The 21,737-nt window shown below is 43.7% G+C and overlaps 1 protein-coding gene across 1 annotated transcript in view; it reads right to left on the bottom strand.

Moving 5' to 3' along the window:
• Positions 1-7,543: 7,543 nt before the first annotated feature.
• The window catches only part of ATP10D (ATPase phospholipid transporting 10D (putative)), a 168,032-nt gene continuing 153,838 nt past the window's right edge, over positions 7,544-21,737 (bottom strand). Inside the window, exon 23 of the mRNA XM_040418908.1 lies at positions 7,544-9,623. Within this exon, the coding sequence (XP_040274842.1) occupies positions 9,389-9,623 (235 nt within the window). The 3' untranslated portion in view covers positions 7,544-9,388. The remainder of the gene's footprint in view (positions 9,624-21,737) is intronic.

Genomic DNA, 21,737 nt, shown 5'->3' on the forward strand with positions numbered 1-21,737 from the left:
AAAAAAAAGTTTGTAAAATAAGTTTTGAATACCTTGAGGGGTGTAGTTTCTTAGAAAGGGTCACTTTTATGGAGTTTCTACTCTAGCGGTGCATCAGCGGGGCTTCATGGTGTAAAAAAAAACAGTTCAGCAAAATCTGCGTTCCAAAAACCATATGACATTCCTTCTGTGCCCTGCAGTTTGGCCATACAGCATTTTACGACCACATATGGGGGTGTTTCTGAAAACTACAGAATCAGGGCAATAAAGTGTTTTGCTTGACTGTTGACCCTTGCTTTGTTAATGGAAAAAATGGAAAATTTGGCAAAAAATTGCTGTTTTGGCATCATATATATATATTTTTTTACTTAATTTGAGGGGTTAGGTCATGTATTATTTTTATAGAGCAGATTCGTACGGTCATTTTTTTTTTTTAGCCTATTGTCTTAAGTAGGGGCTCATTTTTTGCGGGATGAGAGGACGGTTTTATTGCACTCTTTTTGATTGCTTGCTATTACACTTTTTGTGATGTAAGGTGACAAAAAAAAAGCAATTTTTTTGTCACCTTACATCACAAAAAGTGTAATAGCAAGCGATCGAAAAGTGATATGCACCCCAAAATAGTGCCAATAAAACCGTCCTCTCATGCCGCAAAAAATGAGCCCCTACTTAAGACAATCTGCTAAAAATAAAAAAAAAACTGACACTCAGACTATGGAGATACTAAAATGTGTTTTTTTTGTTTAAAAAAAAGAGTGTAAAACCTAAATACATTTTAAAAAGTAGACATATTAGGTAAAGCAGCGTCCGTAAGAATCTGCTCTATAAAAATAACACATGACCTAACCCCTCAGATGAACAGTCAAATTTTTTTTTAATACAAACGCCATTTTTTACACCGTTTTTATGAATTTTTTTTGACTGTTCATCTGAGGGGTTAGGTCATGAGAGCCATATATTTTTATTTTTTCTGGGCGATTGTCAGTGGCTAAATAGAATTAAATTGGGGAAGGGGGATTATAAATTTAGTACTCCATGGAAGTGTGGTACTCTCTGAAGCAACAGTCAATGCAGAGGCCCGGATGATCGGGGCACATGTCACACATAGTGGTGGTGTCCTTCCGTATACCACTCCTGTTAAACACACTGCACTTTCCGGGTGCCTCCAGTTCCCGAGGTACTCCGGCCTGCTCCTTCCCGGTAAGAAAAGATCAGGGCCTTGAGGACTGCCTTATAGAACTGGAGGAATTTCCCTGTGTTGCCAGCGCTCTGGGACAGCACAAAAGAGTTGTACAAGGCAACCTGTACCAAGTAGACAGCAACTTTTTTGTACCATGCCCGGGTTTTGCGCATGGCGTTATATGGCTTGAAGACTTTATCAGAGAGATCAACTCCTCCCATATACTGATTGTAGTCGACGATACAATCGGGCTTGAGGACCGTTGCCGCGATACCTCGCACAGGGACAGGGGTGATGCAGTTACCGTGAATTGTGGACAGTACAAAGACATCCCTCTTGTCCTTATATCTGACCAGCAACAGGTTTCCACTGGTAAGGGCATGGGTCTCACCCTTGGGGATAGGTACCTGGAGGGGGTGGGTAGGGAGGCCGTGTAGATTTTTCAGCACGGTTCCACAAGCGGACGTGGATCTGGCGGCGAGGGACTGGAACAAGGGGATACTAGTATAAAAGTTATCCATGTAAGGTGGTAACCATTATCTAGCAGTGGGTGCATAAGGTCCCACACAAGTTTCCCGCTAACATCCAGAGTAGGGGGACATTCTGGGGGTTCAATACGGTAATCTCACCCCTCGTACACACTAAACTTGAAAGAGTACCCCGAGGTACTCTCACAAAGTTTGTACAGCTTCACGCCAAACCTCGCCTGTTTAGAGGGAACATACTGGAGGAAAATGAGTCTCTCCTTGAAAGCAATGAGAGACTCATCAACAGCGACCTCCCTTCCAGGTACATAGGCCTCCAAAAATTTGGCCCCGAAGTGATCGATGACCGGCCTGAATTTCTACAGGGGGTCAGAGGCAGGATCACCTTGGGGGGAGGGGGACGACATGCTGCATTAGCTGCATAATGCAGGCATTTCCGGGTGGCCACAAAACAGGAACGTGTCATGGCCATAAAGTAGAGTGGGGTCTGGTAAAGGACGTCCCCACTCCAGTACAGCCTGACACAGTTTTTTTTTTTTTGATTAGGCCTATGTGCAGCACGAGGTCCCAAAACGTCCTCGGCTGCACTGACCGGAGTCCAGCCACGAGACCTAGCCAAAAAGGAGCCCGGGTGTTGAGCAACGAACTGTTGGGTAAACAAGTTTGTTTGCTCCACCAGATTCACAAAGTGGTCACTGAAAAAAAAAAATAAAAAAAAAATAGTCATATTCAGTGAAGCCCACTGTGGGAATCTGGATTCATGATTGGCCAAAAAAAATCAGGAATCATGGGCTCAAAATCCTCTGGGGTACACCATGCAAGTTCACCAGTAGGGGGCTCAGGTGGACTTATCTGGTTGGCCAGAAAACTAGTACGAGCCCCAGAGCTGCTCGTACTAGTGTGGGCCACAGGGTCCCTGGCATGGGGGTCCCCTTGCTGCGCCTGGCGGCGTCTCCGCCGCCTTGGGGGCTCATCATCACTAGATGATTAGGAGGACGCAGATGACCAGAGGAAAGTGGTGTCATCCTCGTTCTCACTGGGGTACTCTGAGTCGGAGGCAAGCAGGGCGTATGCCTCCTCGGCCGAGAACATCTGGTCGGCCATAGGGGAGTGTGTGTGTGCGGTCGTGTGTGGAAAACTTTATTTAGTGTGCGTGTGTGTGGGGGCACTGGTGTTCGCGTACTTACCCTAAGGCCTCATGCAGACGACCGTTGTTGTGTTCCGTTCCGCAAAATGGGGTTCCGTTGTTCCGTGATCCGTTTCTGTGTCTCTTCCTTTATTTTTGGAGGACCACCAGACATAAAGGAAAGTAAAAAAAAATCTAAGTCAAGTTTGCCATGCAAATGATAGGAAAAAAAAACGGACGCGGATGACAATCTTGTGTGCCTCCGTGTTTTTTCACGGTCCCATTGACTTGAATGGGTCCGCGAACCGTTTTCCGTGAAAAAAATAGGACAGGTTATATTTTTTTGACGGACAGGAACCACGGATCATGGACGGCAAACGGTGCATTAGCCGAGTTTTCAACGGACCCATTGAAAGTCAATGGGTCCGCAGAAAATCACGAAAAATGGAACAACGGATACGGAATAAAACAACGGTCGTGTGCATGAGGCCTAAACCTAACAGAAAAAATAAAAATAAAAAATTAAATTAAAAAAGCCCAAAAAAATTTGAAAAAAATAAAAGATTCAAACTCGCTGATCAGCGGTCCAAAGCTGATCAGCGATGGTGTGGGCGATGTGCTAACAGTGGCCGGACACTAAGAGTGCTGCCCACAGTCAGCGCGTACACGCACAAAAAAAAAAAAAATTGCTTGCGCCACAAAAAATGTGTGGGGGGGAGGGGGGCAAGCTGCAGCACCCTTGGGGGGTCTAGGGTCACACAGCTGAGTGTGCTGTGGACCCCAGACACGCGATCCGGGTGATTCTGAAAAAAGAAACTCTCCCTAATCTCCCTGCCCAATCTAAGCTGTCCCTAGGTACCTGTGGTGGCTCAGATGGTGGGTGTTGGGCTCCATAAGGCTCCTCCCTCCACGCTCCAGGACGCAGTGTGGAGGAGGAGGCAGAGCCCCACCAGCCCGTCCAGCCAATCGGAAGCGATCTTGAGAGGTGATGTCACCATCACCTCTTAGGATCGAAGGATGGTGATTGGTGGTGTATTATCACACCACCGATCACCATCCTATTACGGGTTATCAGGTCACCAGAGACCCGAATAACCTGGAAACGCCCCAAACCGCAGGTCTGAATTGACCTGCGGTTTGCCGCGATAGTCGATATGGGGGGGGGGGGGGGGTCACAGGACCCCCCCTCTGCATTGTCATGGAGTGCCTGCTGAATGATTTCAGCAGGCACTATGTTCCGATCACCTCCCGCCGCGCAGTGGTGATCGGGAATACACAGGGCGTACAGGTAAGCCCTGTGTCCTTAAGTACCGGGACATCAGGGCGTACCTGTACGCCCTGTGTCCTCCAACCGGTTAAGTTTTCCAGGTGTTCTTTTTTCATTTTCCTGTAGTGTAGTATAGCCAGTCAACATTGGGACTTTTTTCTGTATTATTGAGTATCCATTTCCATTAGAGCTCATGCACATGTCCGCAAAACATGGATACTGACAGTGTGTGTTCTGCATTTTGTGTCAGGCCCACAATACAGCAGTCCAGTCCGTGACACAGACAAGAATAGGTCATTTTTCAAATTTTTTTTTTGCAGGGCCCAGAATGGATATGTGGATGCGGACAGCGCACGTAGTGCTGTACCCAATCTTTTTGCGGCCCCTTTGAAGTGAATGGGTCCACATCCAACCCGCGTAAAATGCAGCAAATTACGGTTATGTGCATGAGGCCTTAACCTTTAAACACTTATCTTTCACCCCCAATATGCTGCTCTGGGTGATGGGTCCAGTCTACAAGTAGTCTAAAAGATCCTAACCATGCATACAGCAGACTCATAGTTACTAGTCCTCTGTACTAATGCGACTGGCCCCACTTCCCTGGCCCCCCTCACCAATGACTTCTGAGAGGAGAAGGGTATTCTTTGCTAGGCTCTATTAGCCAAATTAGCACTATTTTTTGTGCCTTTTGGACAGTAGAGCAGACCTGTCCCATAATATGCTATAGTACCAACCACGGCAAGTGGCGGAATACACACCCATACATCTGTACTTATACCACACGCTGCTCACCGAGGGGCAGATTCATCCAGCAAACAGCAAAATGTTTACATTCTAATGCAAGTCTTATGGTCAAAATCGAGGAATGTGTTAGATCCGCAACTGAACAAGGCACAGAATTACAGCAAAAGATTCTTTATTTTGGATTTACCAGCAATATATACAACGTGCACAAGAAGAAACCTGTGGCCTATACAGAAGGCGTAAAAAAATATCTGTCATAAAAAAACGTTGTCCCTGACGTTTGGGCTCACAAACTTTGAAACATCTCATAAACAATAAAGGGTTTGGAGGGCATGACCTAAACATTGCCAGAACGCTAGGCCTGAAATACATACCGATATGTCCACAAAGAGTCTTCACATTCCTGCACAATATGCGTACACTGGAGGCACTACAGGTATAGCGGTCATGACCACCACCAAATGCATAGACAGAATGTACCAGCCTGGACATGTGCATATTAGCAATACATTTACTAAAACTAAACTTACATTTACTTTAACTAAACAGTTAAACGTTCTGTATATAAAACCGTTCAAATAATTAAAAAGATATAAAAACAGTTACAAAAATGTATGTTATACAGCCCTGCAGCATTTCATTATTAGTGTGGATAGCTTGAGCTAAAAAAAAGTTAAAGGGGTTGTCTCCCTTCAGCAAATGGCAATTATCATGCAGAGAAAGTTAATACAGGGCACTTACTAATGTATTGTGATTATCCATATTACTTCCTTTGCTGGCTGGATTTATTTTTCCATCACATTATACACTGCTCATGTCCAGAGGTTATGACCACTCTGCAATCCAAACTATAGTTACAAGTGCCATCCTATGTGCGCTCCCACTGTCCCGGTCACCAGAGAGGCCAGAGCCTTTTCCTATAGTTTGCAAGCACAGCCACCACTGCTGGATTGCAGGGTGGGCATAACCTCTGGAAACAAGCAGTGTATAATGTGATGGAAAAATGAATCAAGCCAGCAAAGGAAGCAGTATGGACAATCACAATACATTAGTAAGAGCCTTGTATTAACTTTCTCTACATAATAAATGCAATTTGCTGAAGTGAGACAACCCCTTTAATTTCCGTTTATCGAGCTACATGCAGGTCAAAGAACAAGGCTTTCACACATACATTTGAAATTTCGTGTTCATATTTAAAGGGGCTCCATAAGAGTACCAAAAAGGGCTGTCTTTTTCATCTCAGAAACCGCGCCTCTCCAGTCCATGGGCTGTGTACAGTATTACAGCTCATCCCTATGCAAGAGAACCAGGCTGCATACCCAGAAAGCCTATGAAAAAGAGTGGCGGTATTTCTGGGGGAAAAAATTATAATAATTCTGACCTTTCTAGTCTTCGATAACCCACATAAAAAGTGTTATATAATTTGAAAATGAAAGTTTCGTATAGTGCACCCATTAAACCAAAAAGATTTCCAGAATATGTATATGTTATGGTCCCTGTCAGGTGTTCAGCGTTTTAGGGCAGCACCGTGTTCAGGTCCATTGGGTTGACCGCATGGCAGTGTGAAAGTAAGACTTAAAAAAGAATAATAAAACCATATACATTCACTGGAGTCGGACATTCCTCATGCTGATTTCAAGTCACAGAATTGCTCCAGAGCCCGGTAATATATTTTCCTATTTGATTCTCTGGTGCAATCTCTACAGAACGGTAGAGAAAAGACTAGTCCTGGATACAGAGACATCTGGGAGGTTTGTGGAGAGTGAGGGAAAAGTTTGCTAGATTCTGGCCAATATCGACACAGAGTTCGGCTACTTTCACATTACAGTTTTTTGCGGATTCGTCATGGATCGGCAAAAAACGCTTCTGTTACAATAATATAACCGCATGCATCCGTCATGAACGGATCCGGTTGTTTTAGGTCTTCTATAGCCATGACGGATCCGTCTTGAACACCACTGAAAGCCAATGGGGGACGGATCAGTTTTCTGACAATGAATGGGGACAACACTGAAGTGTTTTCTTCTTCCGATATTGAGATCCTATGACGGATCTCAATAGCGGAATTGAAAACGCTAATGTGAAAGCAGCCTTAATTGTTCTTTTAAAGTGTTTAGATACACAAAGTCTTTATAAATCTGGGTTGTTAATCTGCTGCAGGACTTTTAAATGATTTCTTTTAAAGTGAATGCCTACCCTTGAATACTGTTTAGGCTATGTTCACATCAGCGTTCAGCCTTTCCGTTCTCCTGCTCAGTTATAGGAGCAGGAGAACGGAAAGGACGGATTCGGCACACAACTGAGCCGAGCGGAGCCTACGGACCTCATAGACTATAATGGGGTCCGTTAGGTTTTCGCTCAGAAGATGATTTTGGAGCGGAGACAAAAGTTGCGCATGCAGGACTTTTGTCTCCGCTCCAAAATCATCTTCTGAGCGGAAACCTAAAAGGACCCCATTATAGTCTATGGGGGTCTATGAGGTCCGTAGGCTCCGCTCGGCTCAGTTATGAGCCGAATCCGTCCTTTGCGTTCTCCTGCTCCTATAACGGAGCAGGAGAACGGAAAGGCTGAACGCTGATGTGAACAAGGAGTTAGTTTAAAAAAAAAGCAAATAGCTTTTAAAACTGTATTGTAGTTAATTTCTTAATGTATCACTATATATCAGTAAGAGTTTTGTTTAACTGAGACAGTGCTCCAAATCCCATGCATGAACACGAGAAAAAAAAAAAAAAAAAAAAAAAAAAAAAAAAAAAAAACACCACTAGAGGGAGCATGGTATTTTACTTTATACAACGAAAAATACAGAAAGACAGTACGCAGTAAGCTCCCTCTAGTGGTGGCAGAAGGCAGTCAGAATGCTATCTGTGTCTATGCAGGGGATTTAGACTATAAAGATACATAAAACAGCACAGGATTTGGACTGAAAAAAAGAGGGTGCAAGGTGGACATTGACATCAAAGTTTTGGGTTAAATGTACAAACATGCCCAGGAGCGCAGTATGAATTAAGATGATTCATATTGTTTTGGAAGGGATTCATAATTCTTGGTATGCAAACATAAGAATGTAACAAATATGGCCCCAGGGCCAATGTGGGGAATGCAACAAAAGAAACATCATAAAGTTATGAAAGACAGTATGAGGATGTAATACTGTATGAAACAAATGTGACAACTAGAACAGCGCAGCAGAAAACTATTAGTGTAAACGCTGGAACATAGAATAGATGCTTTGAAGACAGTGACACTAATGCAGTGCCTAGAGCTTCATGGAGCCAGAAGACCTGTGAACCTGACAGCAATGCTTTGGGTGTGACTATAACCAGCACATAGATCTTATGTTGTGGCCATGCCATAGTACAGCAATGCAGTGATCCTGTAATAGGAACTTGGTATCTGCAGTAAGGTGCCTACATATAGCACGGTGTTGTACACGTTGCAGGAGTGGGTGAGGCTCATAAGTCACATTCCATACGTGAGAGATGAGAAATATGTGCTTGTTCAATACTAGGACAGGAGAAAGGGACGCAGGTAACAAAAAAAACTGCTGCACTCACCAGAATACAAAATTAAACTATTGCGTATAATGTAAGAAACCATACTGGAATCAAACCAGAAATAACTTTGAAAGGGTTAATGAAGGGACACTATCAGACTAGGCCATTATTGATGTGGAAGACATCACATGCATACATATCGTTATACAGGGATAAAATAATAAAAGGGGTTGTCTACTTTTTGCGATCTGATGTGTTAAGACGGCCACCAATGATTAGCTGATCGCAATTTACTGAGCAATCAGCTGTGATCTGTGGAAGAACAGAGCAGCAAGTGTTGAGTATCCCTGCAGCGCCACCACAGGGGAAACCAAGTATTACACAGAACTTATTAAAAAAAAGGGGAACACATGGATGTGTTGGGTCCTTCAGAAAGTACAAGGCTCGTTTAGGCTGCGCTCCACTCTTCCATAAAGAGCAGGGGAAACCCTTCTATAAACTCCAAATGCACTAAATTGATATTTAAAAATGGTTTTCTAAAACAAGACAGTCCCTTTAAAAGATAAAATGGCTACTAATGTGACATCACCCTAATGATAGTACAGTAGTGTCACCAACCTCCTGGATTATATGGTTAAAGTGGTCCCTGCTTACAGTGATTCAGATTGGCAATGTCGCAGGGAGATTGACAGGTATCTCCTATAACCCCTTCCCTGGGTAACACATCCAGTGACCGTGTAATAGGCGCTCATATCGCCCACTGCTTTCATTATTTTAGGTCATTTTTCAGACCCAGAACATAAAACCAATAACTGCATAAAATGAAGCAACGTAACACTGAGTGGTGTAGAGAATATGCAGAATGCATGGAAATCACTGACATGAGGTCTGGGTTAGCCTTCATTCCACTATACAGTGTGTGTGGCTGGCTGTAGGTTTCTAAGCACATGCCGCTCACACTGCAGTATGGTGAAGGGTAGAGGTTAGCACCAGTAGTGAAATATAGGTCGCCTATTGTTCCCTTTTTTCCCTTTTGAACATTGTAATGTGAGAAGCCATGCAGTAAACTTATGTGCGGTCCTTTTACTTTGGCCAGTATCACAAGACTCTGTCTCATATGTCATAGCTTGTGCAGTCGTTTGGAGATGGCATGCACGGAGCCTCTTCATCCTTTTTTATCAGTCTGCTGCCATCTGCTGGTACTGCATGGAATAAGGCAGTGTCAGTCTTTGGTAAAAACCAGCGTTTAATGGCATTTGAGCGCTCTCCAGGGGGCATCACATCAAGCTGCTTAGCCCTCTGATGCGGAGTTGGAAACAGCGTTCCTTGAAATACTCGGAAAGCAAACCTATATAGAATGAGTGAAAAGAAAAATCATTAAATAAAGGTCTTTAAACTTTACCTTTGAGAAAACTAAAGAGGAGTTCAAGCCAAACTTTAAAGGAGATAGATTCTAAAAGCCTGCCATGAAACTGACGGTTTAGGCCCTGTTCACATAAGATTTTTTCTCCAAATTATACTATCCATAGGGACAAACTGACCTGACGTTTGTCCAAAGTGTCCTTTTTGCATATATCAGGGAGGTATTTTTTTAATGAGAGCCTATGGGTGATGTATGATACTACAAGGGAACTTAAAAGGGTTGGCCACTCTGTTAGCACTTATTACAACTGGAAAGAAAGTAAGGAGATATTACACTTACTACACTATATCTTCTTAACTACTTCCCATCTGGGCCATTTGCCCCTTTCCTGACCAGGCCTAATTTTGCAAATCAGACATCTCACTTTATGTGGTAATAACTTTGGAACGCTTTTACTTATCCAAGTTATTCAGAATTGTTTTCTCGTGAAACATTGTACTTAATGCTAGTCATAAATTTGAGTCAATAAATTTCACCTTTATTTATGAAAAAATCCCAAATTTACCAAAAATTTGGAAAAATTAGCAATTTTCTAAATTTCTCTGCTCTTAAAACAGAAAGTGATACCTCATAAAATATTTATTACTTAACATTCCCCATATGTCTACTTTATGTTGGCATCATTTTGGAAATGTCATTTTATTTTTTTAGGACGTTAGAAGGCTTAGAAGTTTAGAAGCCATTCTTAATTTTTAAGAAAATTGCCAAAACCCACTTTTTAAGGACCAGTTCAGGTCTGAAGTCACTTTGTGGGGCCTACATAGTGGATACCCCCATAAATGACACCATTGTAGAAACTACATCCCTCAAGTTACTTAAAACCGATTTTTACAAACTTTGTTAACCCTTTACCACGTTCCACAAGAATTAAAGGAAAATGGAGATCAAATTTTTTAATTTCACTTTTTTGGCAGATTTTCCATTTTAATCCAATTTTTTCTTTAACACATCGATGGTTAACAGCAAAACAAAACTCAATATTTATTACCCAGATTCTGCAGTTTACAGAAACACCCCACATGTGGTCATAAACTGCTGTATGGGCACACGGCAGGGCACAGAAGAAAAGGAACTCCACATGGTTTTTAGATGCCATGTCCCATTTGAAGCCCCCCTGATGCACCCTTACAGTAGAAACTCCCAAGAAGTGACCCTGTGACGGACTGAACAGTCACTGGGGCTGCTTGAGAAGCCTGAGGGCCAGCCTCCTTCCTACAGACTATGGACAGAGAACTATGGAGACCCCCCTAAGACCTTTTGGGGTTACAAGGAACTATGAACCCTGATTTATGTGTGTAATTTATATGCAACATATTTCCTATTGCCCATTAAAAAGGCATGGTGTGGATTCAGCAACACAAAAAGAGTTAACTCTGTACTGAGACTCCCACTGATTGTGTTAGTGATGGGATTAAGATAGTTGATTATAATAGCAGCCAACTCCTAGATGAGTAGATCACCATATGATACACTCAGGAAATAATCCCATCACATGTGTCTCCACTGTCCCTATTCATTCATTATGGAGGGGGTGAAGATGTCTGTTTGCATGTTGTGTTTGTTAATTGCATCACAGACAATGCCATTGTGTTTGTTGAATAGGGTTAGTTTTGTGTTTAAACTGTAAAGGATTGGCTGCTATGTCATGTCCTCAGTTCCCAACCAGGTCCACGGGGGTGGTACCCTTGTTGGAAAATGTGTATATAAGTCAATGCTTGTGTGTTCAATAAAGAGTTCCTGTTTTACATTCAACATAGAGTCTCGTCTCATGTGTATGGGGATTGCTATACGCTGTATACTCCCCTGGCTAGAACTCCTAGCTCTTGTAAGAGCTGTTCCTGCTCTCTGGATTTAGGAGAGTTTCACCCACTGGAGCCTGGAGCCTTGTCGTAGATCCAGGGTGGGTAGGAGACGGTGAGACCTCAACCAAGCTTCGGCGGTTCGTGGGGTCTGCAGTGCTCACGGTGTCAAGTGGAGTGCTTGGAGTCCTCGGGAAGCACTAGGAGCATCCATCGACGGAGGTACCCGGTCGGGGTGCCAGGAGATCCGTTACAGACCCCATTTTTGAAACTAGGGGATAAGGTGTCAGTTTTATTGGTACTATTTTTGAGTACATTATAACACTTTATGGGGTGAGGTGACCAAAAAATTGGTTGTTTTAGCACAGTTTTTATTTATTTATTTTTACAATGAGGGGTTCGGTCAAGTGACATTTTTATAGAGCAGATTGTTACGGACATGGCGATACCTAATATGTATACTTTCTTATTTATTTAAGTTTTACACAATAATTGCATTTTTGAAACAAAAAAAATATGTTTTAATGTGTCCATGTTCTGAGAGCTATAATTTTTATTTATTTTTCTGGAGAGATTTTGAGGTGACTGTTTTACTGGTACCATTTTGTGGGACATACGCCTTTTTGATCACTTGATGTTGCACTTTTTGTGATGTAAGGTGACAAAAATAGCTTTTTCTTCTGACAGTTTTTATAATTTTTTATTCCTTACATGGGGAATTTTTTTTTTTACATGTGAAACTTTTATTTTATTTTTTTACACTTTTCATCCCCCATAATGTCATATGGGGGACATTTACTTCACTTTTTTTTTTTTCCCACTGTTGATTTCTCCTATAACTGGGGCTGACATAGTAGCCCCAGTTACAGAAAAAATGCACCCCCCAGAGAGGCTGTATAGCAGTATACTGCGCTGTACAGCCTCAGTGCAGGGCAGATCGAGGTCTCTGAAAGACCTCACACAGCCCCCTGCACCCTCCGGTCCTGGCGGTCACATGACCGCCGGGCCGGAACCGGAAGCGCATAGCGCTTCCTGCTCTGTATACACAGTGCTCGGTGAGCGCTGTGTATACAGCGATCTAGAAGGCAGGGACACCTCGGCACTGTCCCTGCCTTCTCTAAGGGTTGCCCTGCTGTCACTGACAGCAGGCAACCCGATCAGCAGCTGCACGATTAGCGTGCAGCTGCGATGTCTGAATGGACGTTTTAAAACGTGCATTCAGACAGAGATCCACCTCCCGGATGTTTATATGCAATGGGCAGACGGGAGGTGGTTAAACAATCTGCCTGGTTATCCTGCTATTAGCAGCCATGCCCCCTCCAGTCCTGCTCTCACCGAGCCCCCTCCCGCCCTGCTCTCACCGCGCCCCCTGCCGCCCTGCTCTCACCCCGCCCCCTGCCGCCCTGCTCTCACCGCGCCCCCTCCAGTCCTGCTCTCACCGCGCCCCCTCCTATCCTGCTCTCACCGCCCCCCCTCCCATCCTGCTCTCACCACGCCCCCTCCTGTCCTGCTCTCACCACGCCCCCTCCCGTCCTGCTCTCACCACGCCCCCTCCCGTCCTGCTCTCACCACGCCCCCTCCCGTCCTGCTCTCACCACGCCCCCTCCCATCCTGCTCTCACAGCTGCCTGTCTGTCCATCCCTGCACCTGCCATGGAGGAGCAAACTCGTCCATGCCTGAAGGAGTGTGCTGCCGTCTGGGTCCTAAAGCACCCTACTTGTATCAGAGATGCTTTCCTTCTGTGACTGGCACTCCTGGCTGTGCAGGGCTGGCAGGAAGATTCAAGCAGAAATAAAGAAACTTTTGCAGAAGAAAGGGAGACTGAGGAGAAGCTGTGATGGCGGATGCAGAGCTCACTGACTGCAGACTCCATCCACTCTGTCTCCTGTACTGAGAGGCTACTGCTGTATGTGAGGATGCAGTAGTGCCAGGAAGGTGCTGGGGACCACAAACTGAGAAATCCCAGTGTCTGTCCTGTTTATGGCCCCTCTGCTCTGTGTTCTTATCAGACATGATATTACAGCCAGACCAACAGTTCAGGAGCTTTAACCCCTTGTCAGTATGGCTGAGGTCAGTGATATCAACAGCAGTCATTGGTCTCATCTGTAAATGTGTGCCCTCTCCCTCCTGCACACTTTATATCGTGATATGTGACACCCCCACCACTGTATATAGACATGTGTGACCCTCTGTATACAGTGATAGGTGACACCCCCTACCACTGTATATAGACATGTGTGACCCTCTATACCAGTGATGGTGAACCTTTTACAGACCGAGTGCCAAAACTGCAATCCAAAACCCACTTATTTATCGCAAAGTGCCAATTTAACCTGAATACTACAGTCCAGTATTGTATATCCTCCATGTACTTTATCATTTAGCTATAATAGCCTACATTCAATGCGCTGCCTGTGGCGTTCATAGTGCGCCCTGCGCTGAAGAATGGCAGGAAAAGTATAAGGCGTATTGGTACACTATAGACTTTTTCCAGAGTGCGGGTGCCCACAGAGAGGGCTCTGAGTGCCGCCTATGTTACCCGTGCCATAGGTTCGTCCCCACTGCTCTATACAGTAATAAGTGACCCCCACCACTGTATACAGAGATGTGTGACCCTCTTTATACAGTGATATGTAACCCCCACCACTGTATACTGTATACAGAGATGTGTGACCCTCTTTATACAGTGATATGTGACCCCCACCACCATTGTTCACTGTATATAGAGATGTGACCCTCTGTATACTGTATGCAGTGATGTGACCCCCACCACTGTATACTGTATATAGAGATGTGTGACCCTCTGTATACAGTGATGTGTGACTCCCACCACTGTATACTGTATATAGAGATGTGTGACCCCCTGCACTGGAGGATCTCATTATCATTATACAGGGAAGGGGGTGTCTCTATATACAGTGTACAGGTAGGACACATACAACTATATACTGTTTAGGGTACCTGTGTACACTGGTAATGTGTTACCCCTGTATACACCGATGTGACCCCCACCACTGTATACTGTATATAGAGATTTGTGACCCCCACCACTGTATATAGAGATCCGTGACCCCCTCTACACTGCGACCCCCGGTATACAGAGATGTGTGACCCCCCTGTACACTGTATACAGAGATGTCTGACTACACTCTTTTCTCTTTTTCCCCAGGTGAAGGGTAGTCATATATTCATGGATGATTTCTAGGCTGTCAGCTGGGAGTAAGTCGTGTGATGATAGACAGGAGGCTCCTCGCTATGTGAGCAGATCAATTTGTACTTCTGGCTACATCTGAGTCAGAAAACTAGTGAAATGAACATAAATTTGTTGGGGCGACTGGCCCCCCCCCCTTTTTTTTTTTTTAAAAGGCACAGTTAGAAAGTCGCAAACAAACACATAGTTTGCAACTTTTTAAACGCCACATTTCAGTAACAAGGCAAATGATGAATCTCCCCTTCTATTCATTCTGTTCATGGCTTACATCCAGTGGTACAACTAGAAATTACTAGGCCCACAGCAAATTTATGAACAGGTTAACTCCCCCAGCAACAATTGTGTGATCCATTAGCATCACATTCCTGTGTGGGTAGTGATCGCTCTTTACTGCTGGCAAGTAAGGAGAAGCAGATTGAGTGGCACTACACGTAACTCTCCATATTCAATTCAGGGTAATGTCACTATTGCATACAGGATGTTTAACACTGCAACCTGGCGGTGCTCAGCCCACAGCAAATAAATTCCAACCTAGTAAAAAGATACAGGCGGCACTCAATCGGTGCAATCTTCTTTTATTTCTTCCAGGACTGGGTACATCAACGTTGAATACATCAAGGCTGAATACATCAAAACTGGATACATAAAAGATGAATACATGAATGGCTTGGGACAGACATACATACAAAGCAGTGGTAAGACTTGTGGCGACGGCTGTTTCGCGCCTCATCGCTTTATCTGGCCAATAGTCTAGCAGCGCTACTGCGCTAGCTATTTAGGTGTCGGCTCCTGTGACTCACATGTGTGACGTCACCGGCGGCGCCAAAACCTGGCGTTCGCACGTGACGTCACCTTGGAGCAGACATCACCCCCGGTGTTTTAAAACATAACATTCAAAACATAAAACCTTCAAGACGTGAACGAAACTATAAGAACACTCCCAGATCTATTTTATCATTTAAGCCCAAAGGGCCCATTGCGCATGAGCGCAGGATCCACTTGCTCTCTCTCCTAAGAAGCTTGCGATGTCTGTCTCCTCCTTGTGGAGGGTTCTGTACTGTCTCTATACCAGCAAACCTCAGAACGCCACTATTTCCATTATGTTCTGAATTCACATGGCCGATTAGGCGGAGGCATCCCTTGCCCGTAGTAATAGAATTAATATGTTCCCTAATTATTTCATTTAGACACCTGATTGTTTTCCTAATATAAAATCAACCACATATACATATCAACAGGTAGGCTACAAATCTGCTTTTACATGTGATCAAGGTATTAACTTTGTATTGGAGCCCTCCAAAAAATAGAGTTTGCCACTGGGGGTTAAATTTACAGCATGAACAGTTACCAGAACGGCGGTTGCCCTTGGGTCGCCACCCTTCGAGCCAGGTACTATGTTTACCCTCTATGAAACGGCTACCAACTATCCAGTCTTTGAGCGTGTGGCACCTTCTAAATGCTATTATGGGGCGGGTTCCTTTTACATCTCTAAGATTATCATCGCCTTCTAATATGTCCCAATTGTCGCGCACAAACTTTTTGATCTGATCAGCCATAGGACTAAATTTAAATGAAAATACTAAAGGTTGTGGATTCACCTGTTGGTGTCTCATTTCTGCATTACCAGTGTCGACTGGTTTCCTGCGCAAATGCCAGTGTGTGGCTCTCAACATTGATATTTCAATAGTCTGCGACTATAAATTCCTGTTTCTGGTCTTATCATTTAAAATAACTTTTATTCTTTCTTTATTAAACAATACATTGCCATGAAAACATAGTGAAAGTGTTAAAAATACATATGGAGGGCTACTATATTTTGGGCTGAAGGTGCAATGTCTCTACTTTGTTGTTAGATCAGAGGGATATTGCTGCATATCTCACTGAAGCTGTGTGCAGGCTAATTAGTGATATAACCTATATCACTATAATTTATGTCTGCAATGTCGGCCGACACCAGGCATTCTATGTTGGCTAGTCACCCTAAAGAGGTTGCTTCTTTGATTATTATCAAGCCCCTGTCTATGAATCTCTCAGTAGCTGTGCTAATTGCACTTTTCTATCTACACTGCCCCTGTCATATATTCAGGTGTGTTCGGCGTCTGCAGACCGCCTTAGTCCTATTCCGTTTTTTGCCCTGCCATAATTTTTTAAAAAAGTGTTAAAGATGCAGCTCCCCCGACATGTTTCACCGCAGGATGCGGCGTCTTCAGGGGAAATGGAGCTACTATCAACACGAGTGTTTCCTATGGGAGGTCCTTTATACCCTTAGGGCGGATCTCACCTTTTTAATCACCTGTAAAAGTTCCATCTCGTGTTGAGTGATATCCGTTCGGGCCAATCCTATCCATCTGTTATCACGGCGTCAGCTTTCTAGGCAAATCGGGTAAGATGTTCCGCGCCTGCGTCCGAAACGTAGATATTTTTTCTATTTCAGTAGGTGAGTGCGCATGCGTTAGGACTTATAATACAATCGTGTCTGTATCCCAGGACTATATGCGCATGCGCTAGAACTTAGGATTTTCAGCGCTCCGGGTTAGATCGATATATATATAGATTCGAGACGCATGCGCTAGAACTTAGGAATCTTACCTTCAGTTCAAATAGTTTCTACGCCTGCGCTCGAACTCTATCTCTATGATCGACCAGTCTCGATGTTTTACAGATTCAATAATTAAGCGCGCATGCGCTGGAACTTAGAATCAATCGCATCTGTGTCTAGGAGTTAGAAGCGCATGCGCTGGGACTTGGAAGATTTCAGTATTCGGATTCTATCCGCGTCTATAAATTCAAAGCGCATGCGTTAGGACTTAGGAAGTTTCAGCACTGCGGTTCAATTAGTCCGTGTAGATTCAATGATCAAACGCGCATGCGTTAGGACTTAGAGTGGCTCTCAACGTGGCATCATTCAAAAGATTTACCGGATAACCCATAGACAACAACTGCCCTCTTAAATCTAGGGCCTGTCTCCTAAATTCTCCCTCTGTTTTATTAATATGCCTCAATCTAACAAACTGTCCGTAAGGAACCGCCTTCTGAGGGTGATAACTAGAATAGTGTAACAACGAGCTGGTGGCGGTGGGTTTATGATAGCCCTCAGTCACCAACTCGTTGTCCCTCACTGTAATTAGTATATCTAGAAACTCGAGCTGTAAACCTCCAAATTTGTACGTCAATACCATGTTCATATCATTAACCTGGTTCAGAGACACAAAACATCTGAAGTCAATTTCAGTGCCTGACCAGACAATAAATACATCTACGAATCTTAAATAGGTTTGCACTTTATGCAGTGTAACCAGAAAGACGCATATGAAACACGAAAGCCCTAGAAATGAGGGTAACGCAGTTGGCGGGAAAAAGAAGTACGCCTATATTGGACAGTCAGTTCCCTCAAATCCTACAGAGAAAGCAACCGAGTCCCCAGAGGCCTCCGAATTTTTTAAGAAATGTCACAGTAGCAGGAAGATACGGAATTCACAATGGAATGGCAGTCCCTACATCAGGATTTCTCATTTAAAATATTGGAGACAGTTCTAAAAAAAATTAAAAGGAATATACAACAGAAAAGGATAAACTGTAAGGCAAGAACAGAATTACAAACACACCTGACTGATAACCAACTTCAAATATTTAATAAACGTCTGGAGAAGAAATTAATAGCGATTCAAGGTGAAATAAAAGAGATAAGTTCCTTAGTGACAAACAAGATTACGATTCAGGCCGAGTTTTTGATTGGGGCTATAGAAAACAAAAAACGTCAACAACGACGCCGGGCAAAGATTATTGGACAACGGATTCTGACTCCAGCATTTCAGATGATCTGATGACCCAAGGCGCAATTAATGCCAGAGGGAACAGCCGGGAAAAATCCCCTTTATAAGGAACATTAGGAGGTGTAGAAGCAAAAGGAAAAACAAAGGCAAAACAAGGATACAAGAGAATGCAAGTCTCTTCGAGACGATAGCTGAAGAAAATGAAAGTTGTGTTACACAAAACTTGGTAGTCAATTTGACCGGCTCTGTGTTACCACCGGACTGTGTGAGAGTCCTCAATAGGGGGCTCAATTACAGCCTAGATGAACAGTTTGACCCGGTCAATTTTGAGATGGATCTCTTTAAGGCTGTAAGAAAGTTAAATTTGGTGAGAAATCAGCAGTCATAGGACAGTTAGGGTGTACTATGACCGCCGATTTCAATCCAACTGAGATTTCATGTTTGCAATGGATGCACCTACACAGACACAGGGCCAGGAGGAATTCACAGGAGGTGTTAGATTCACTTTTTGTCCCCCCTTGCCTTCCGGTAGTAGCATAGAAATTTTTCAACAAAAATTGCTTGAAGGGGTGAAGGCCTTGGTCTACCCCCCGGCACATAAAAATATAGATAATGGTGAGAAAAAAGCCCTGAAATGGCTACCGTCTCAAGATGATATAGTGATAAAACCGGCGGACAAGGGGGGCAACGTGGTAGTAATGACTAGAGATTATTATGTCTCAGAAGCTCGCAGACAATTAGAAAATAACTATGTATATGAGGAATTGAAGGCAGACCCCACATATAAAATACAGGGTCAGTTGAGGGGCCTTCTATATAAATATGCAGAATGTAACATGTTGTGACGTAGAACAGCTGAGAAATTGCTACCTTTGTTCCCAAAAAAATCTACCTGGTACTTTGTGCCAAAGATTCACAAGTCACTGACCTCTGTCAAAGTAAACAGATTGGCTACTTAGACCAATAGTGTGGGCTGCACCATCACATCTAAGGGACACGGCTAACCTATTACTGGCACTGGAGTCTATTCAGTGGCAGGAGGGTCATCAGCTAGTGTCCCTGAATGTGGAAAGCCTTTATACACGTATCCCCCAAGAGGAAGGCATAGGAGCGGTAATGGAGATCCTGGGTAATACTGATAAGAGTGCGTTTTTTTGTGACTTTATTAAAGATGCCCTTAGTTTTGTTTTGAAAAACAATGCCTTCAAATTTGGGGATAAGTGGTATAGGCAGACATTCGCCACTGCTATGGGTACGCCCTTAGCATGTACCTTTGCCAATTTATATCTGGCTACTAACCCGTTCCTTCCCTACATGCATACCTATTTAAGATTCATAGATGATGTATTTATTTATACACACAGGCATTTGCGCAGGAAACCAGTAGACACTGGTAATACACAAATCAGACACCAACAGGTGAATCCACGACCTTTTGTATTTTCATTTAAATTTAGTCCTATGGCTGATCAGATCAAAAAGTTTGTGCGCGACAATTGGGACATATTAGAAGGCGATGATAATTTTAGAGGTGTAAAAGGAACCCATCCCATAATAGAATATAGAAGGTGCCACACGCTCAAAGACTGGATAGTTGGTAGCCGTTTCATAGAGGGTAAACATAGTACCTGGCTGGAAGGGTGGCGACCCAGGGTAACCGCCATTGGTAACTGTTCGTGCTGTAAATTTAACCCCCAGTGGGAAACTATTTTTTGGAGGGCTCCAATACAAAGTTAATACCTTGATCACATGTAAAAGCAGATTTGTAGTCTACCTGTTGATATGTGTATGCGGTAGATTTTATATTGGGAAAACAATCAGGTGTCTAAATGAAAGAATTAGGGAACATATTAATTCTATTACTACGGGCAAGGGATTCCTCTGCCTAATCGACCATGTGAATTCCGAACATAATGGAAATAGTGGCGTTCTGAGGTTTGCTGGTATAGAGACAGTACAGAACCCTCCACAAGGAGGAGACAGACATCGCAAGCTTCTTAGGAGAGAGAGCAAGTGGATCCTGCGCTCATGCGCAATGAGCTTAAATGATAAAATAGATCTGAGAGTGTTCTTATAGTTTCGTTCACGTCTTGAAGGTGGTTTTATGTTTTGAATGTTATGTTTTAAAACACTGTGGCTAATGTCGGCTCCAAGGTGATGTCGCGTGCGAACACTGGGTTTTGGCGCCGCCGGTGACTTCACACATGTAAATCATGGGAGCCGACACCTAAATCGCTATCGCAGTAGCGCTGCTAGACTATTGGCCAGATGAAGCGTTGAGGCGCGAAACTGCAATCGCCGCAAGTCTTACCACTGCTTCGTATGTATGTCCGTCCCAAGCCATTCATGTATTCAGCTTTGATGTATTCAGCCTTGATGTAGTGAACGTTGATGTACCCAGTCCTGGAAGAAATAGAAGATTGCACCGATTGGTGAGTGCCGCCTGTATATATTTTTACTCTCTCTCTTTACTGCTGGGACTGGGGTGTTCTTCCTATTACTGTGTCTGCAGTTATTCACCGATTATGTCGGAGGGGCTCTTGTCTCCATGGGAACACAGGTGGGCGGGGATGTCATGTGACTGCTCCTCTGAAGATACTTGCTGCAGTGCATGCTGGGATTTTTACTTTAACATTTTAGCTGCTCCTCCCACACATCCGGTCTGAGGAGCTCCTCCAGGGAAGTGTGTCATGGTGAACAGGTTGGAAATAATTACTCTTACCAGTAATTGATTTTACCATTAGCCTCCACAACGGCATTTACAGGAGGGTGTCCTCGCCCCCAGGACAGGAAACAACGCAGAAGCACAATATTTAAAGGGACTCCTCCCCTTACCTATTCAGTCAATAAGAGAGGACACGGAAGTGATGCAAGAAAAAATATGTATTAACCAAAATCAATTACATCATTATATAACAATAGAAATAAAGAAAAAAAAAGAGTGGGAACTCCCAGTGCCGTTGTGGAGGCTAATGGAAAAACCAATTACGGTAAGAGTAATTATTTATTTTCCCCGGTGCCTCCACAGCGGCACTTACAGGAGGATTGACAGAGTAGTCATTCTAGGGGGGACCACAGCAGAAAGAACTCTGCTACCGAAAGAGAATTCCTGTTTTTTTATGAATGTCTATTTTGTAATGTTTGAAAAACGTCATAGGGTTAGCCCATGTAGCTGCCCTGCAAATTTGGTCCAATGAGACGGATGCAGACTCTGCCCAGGAAGATGATATTGCTCTAGTTGAGCGAGCTCTTATAA

This window comes from Bufo bufo, chromosome 2 (assembly GCF_905171765.1).
Source record: "Bufo bufo chromosome 2, aBufBuf1.1, whole genome shotgun sequence".
Taxonomy (NCBI): Eukaryota; Metazoa; Chordata; class Amphibia; order Anura; family Bufonidae; genus Bufo; species Bufo bufo.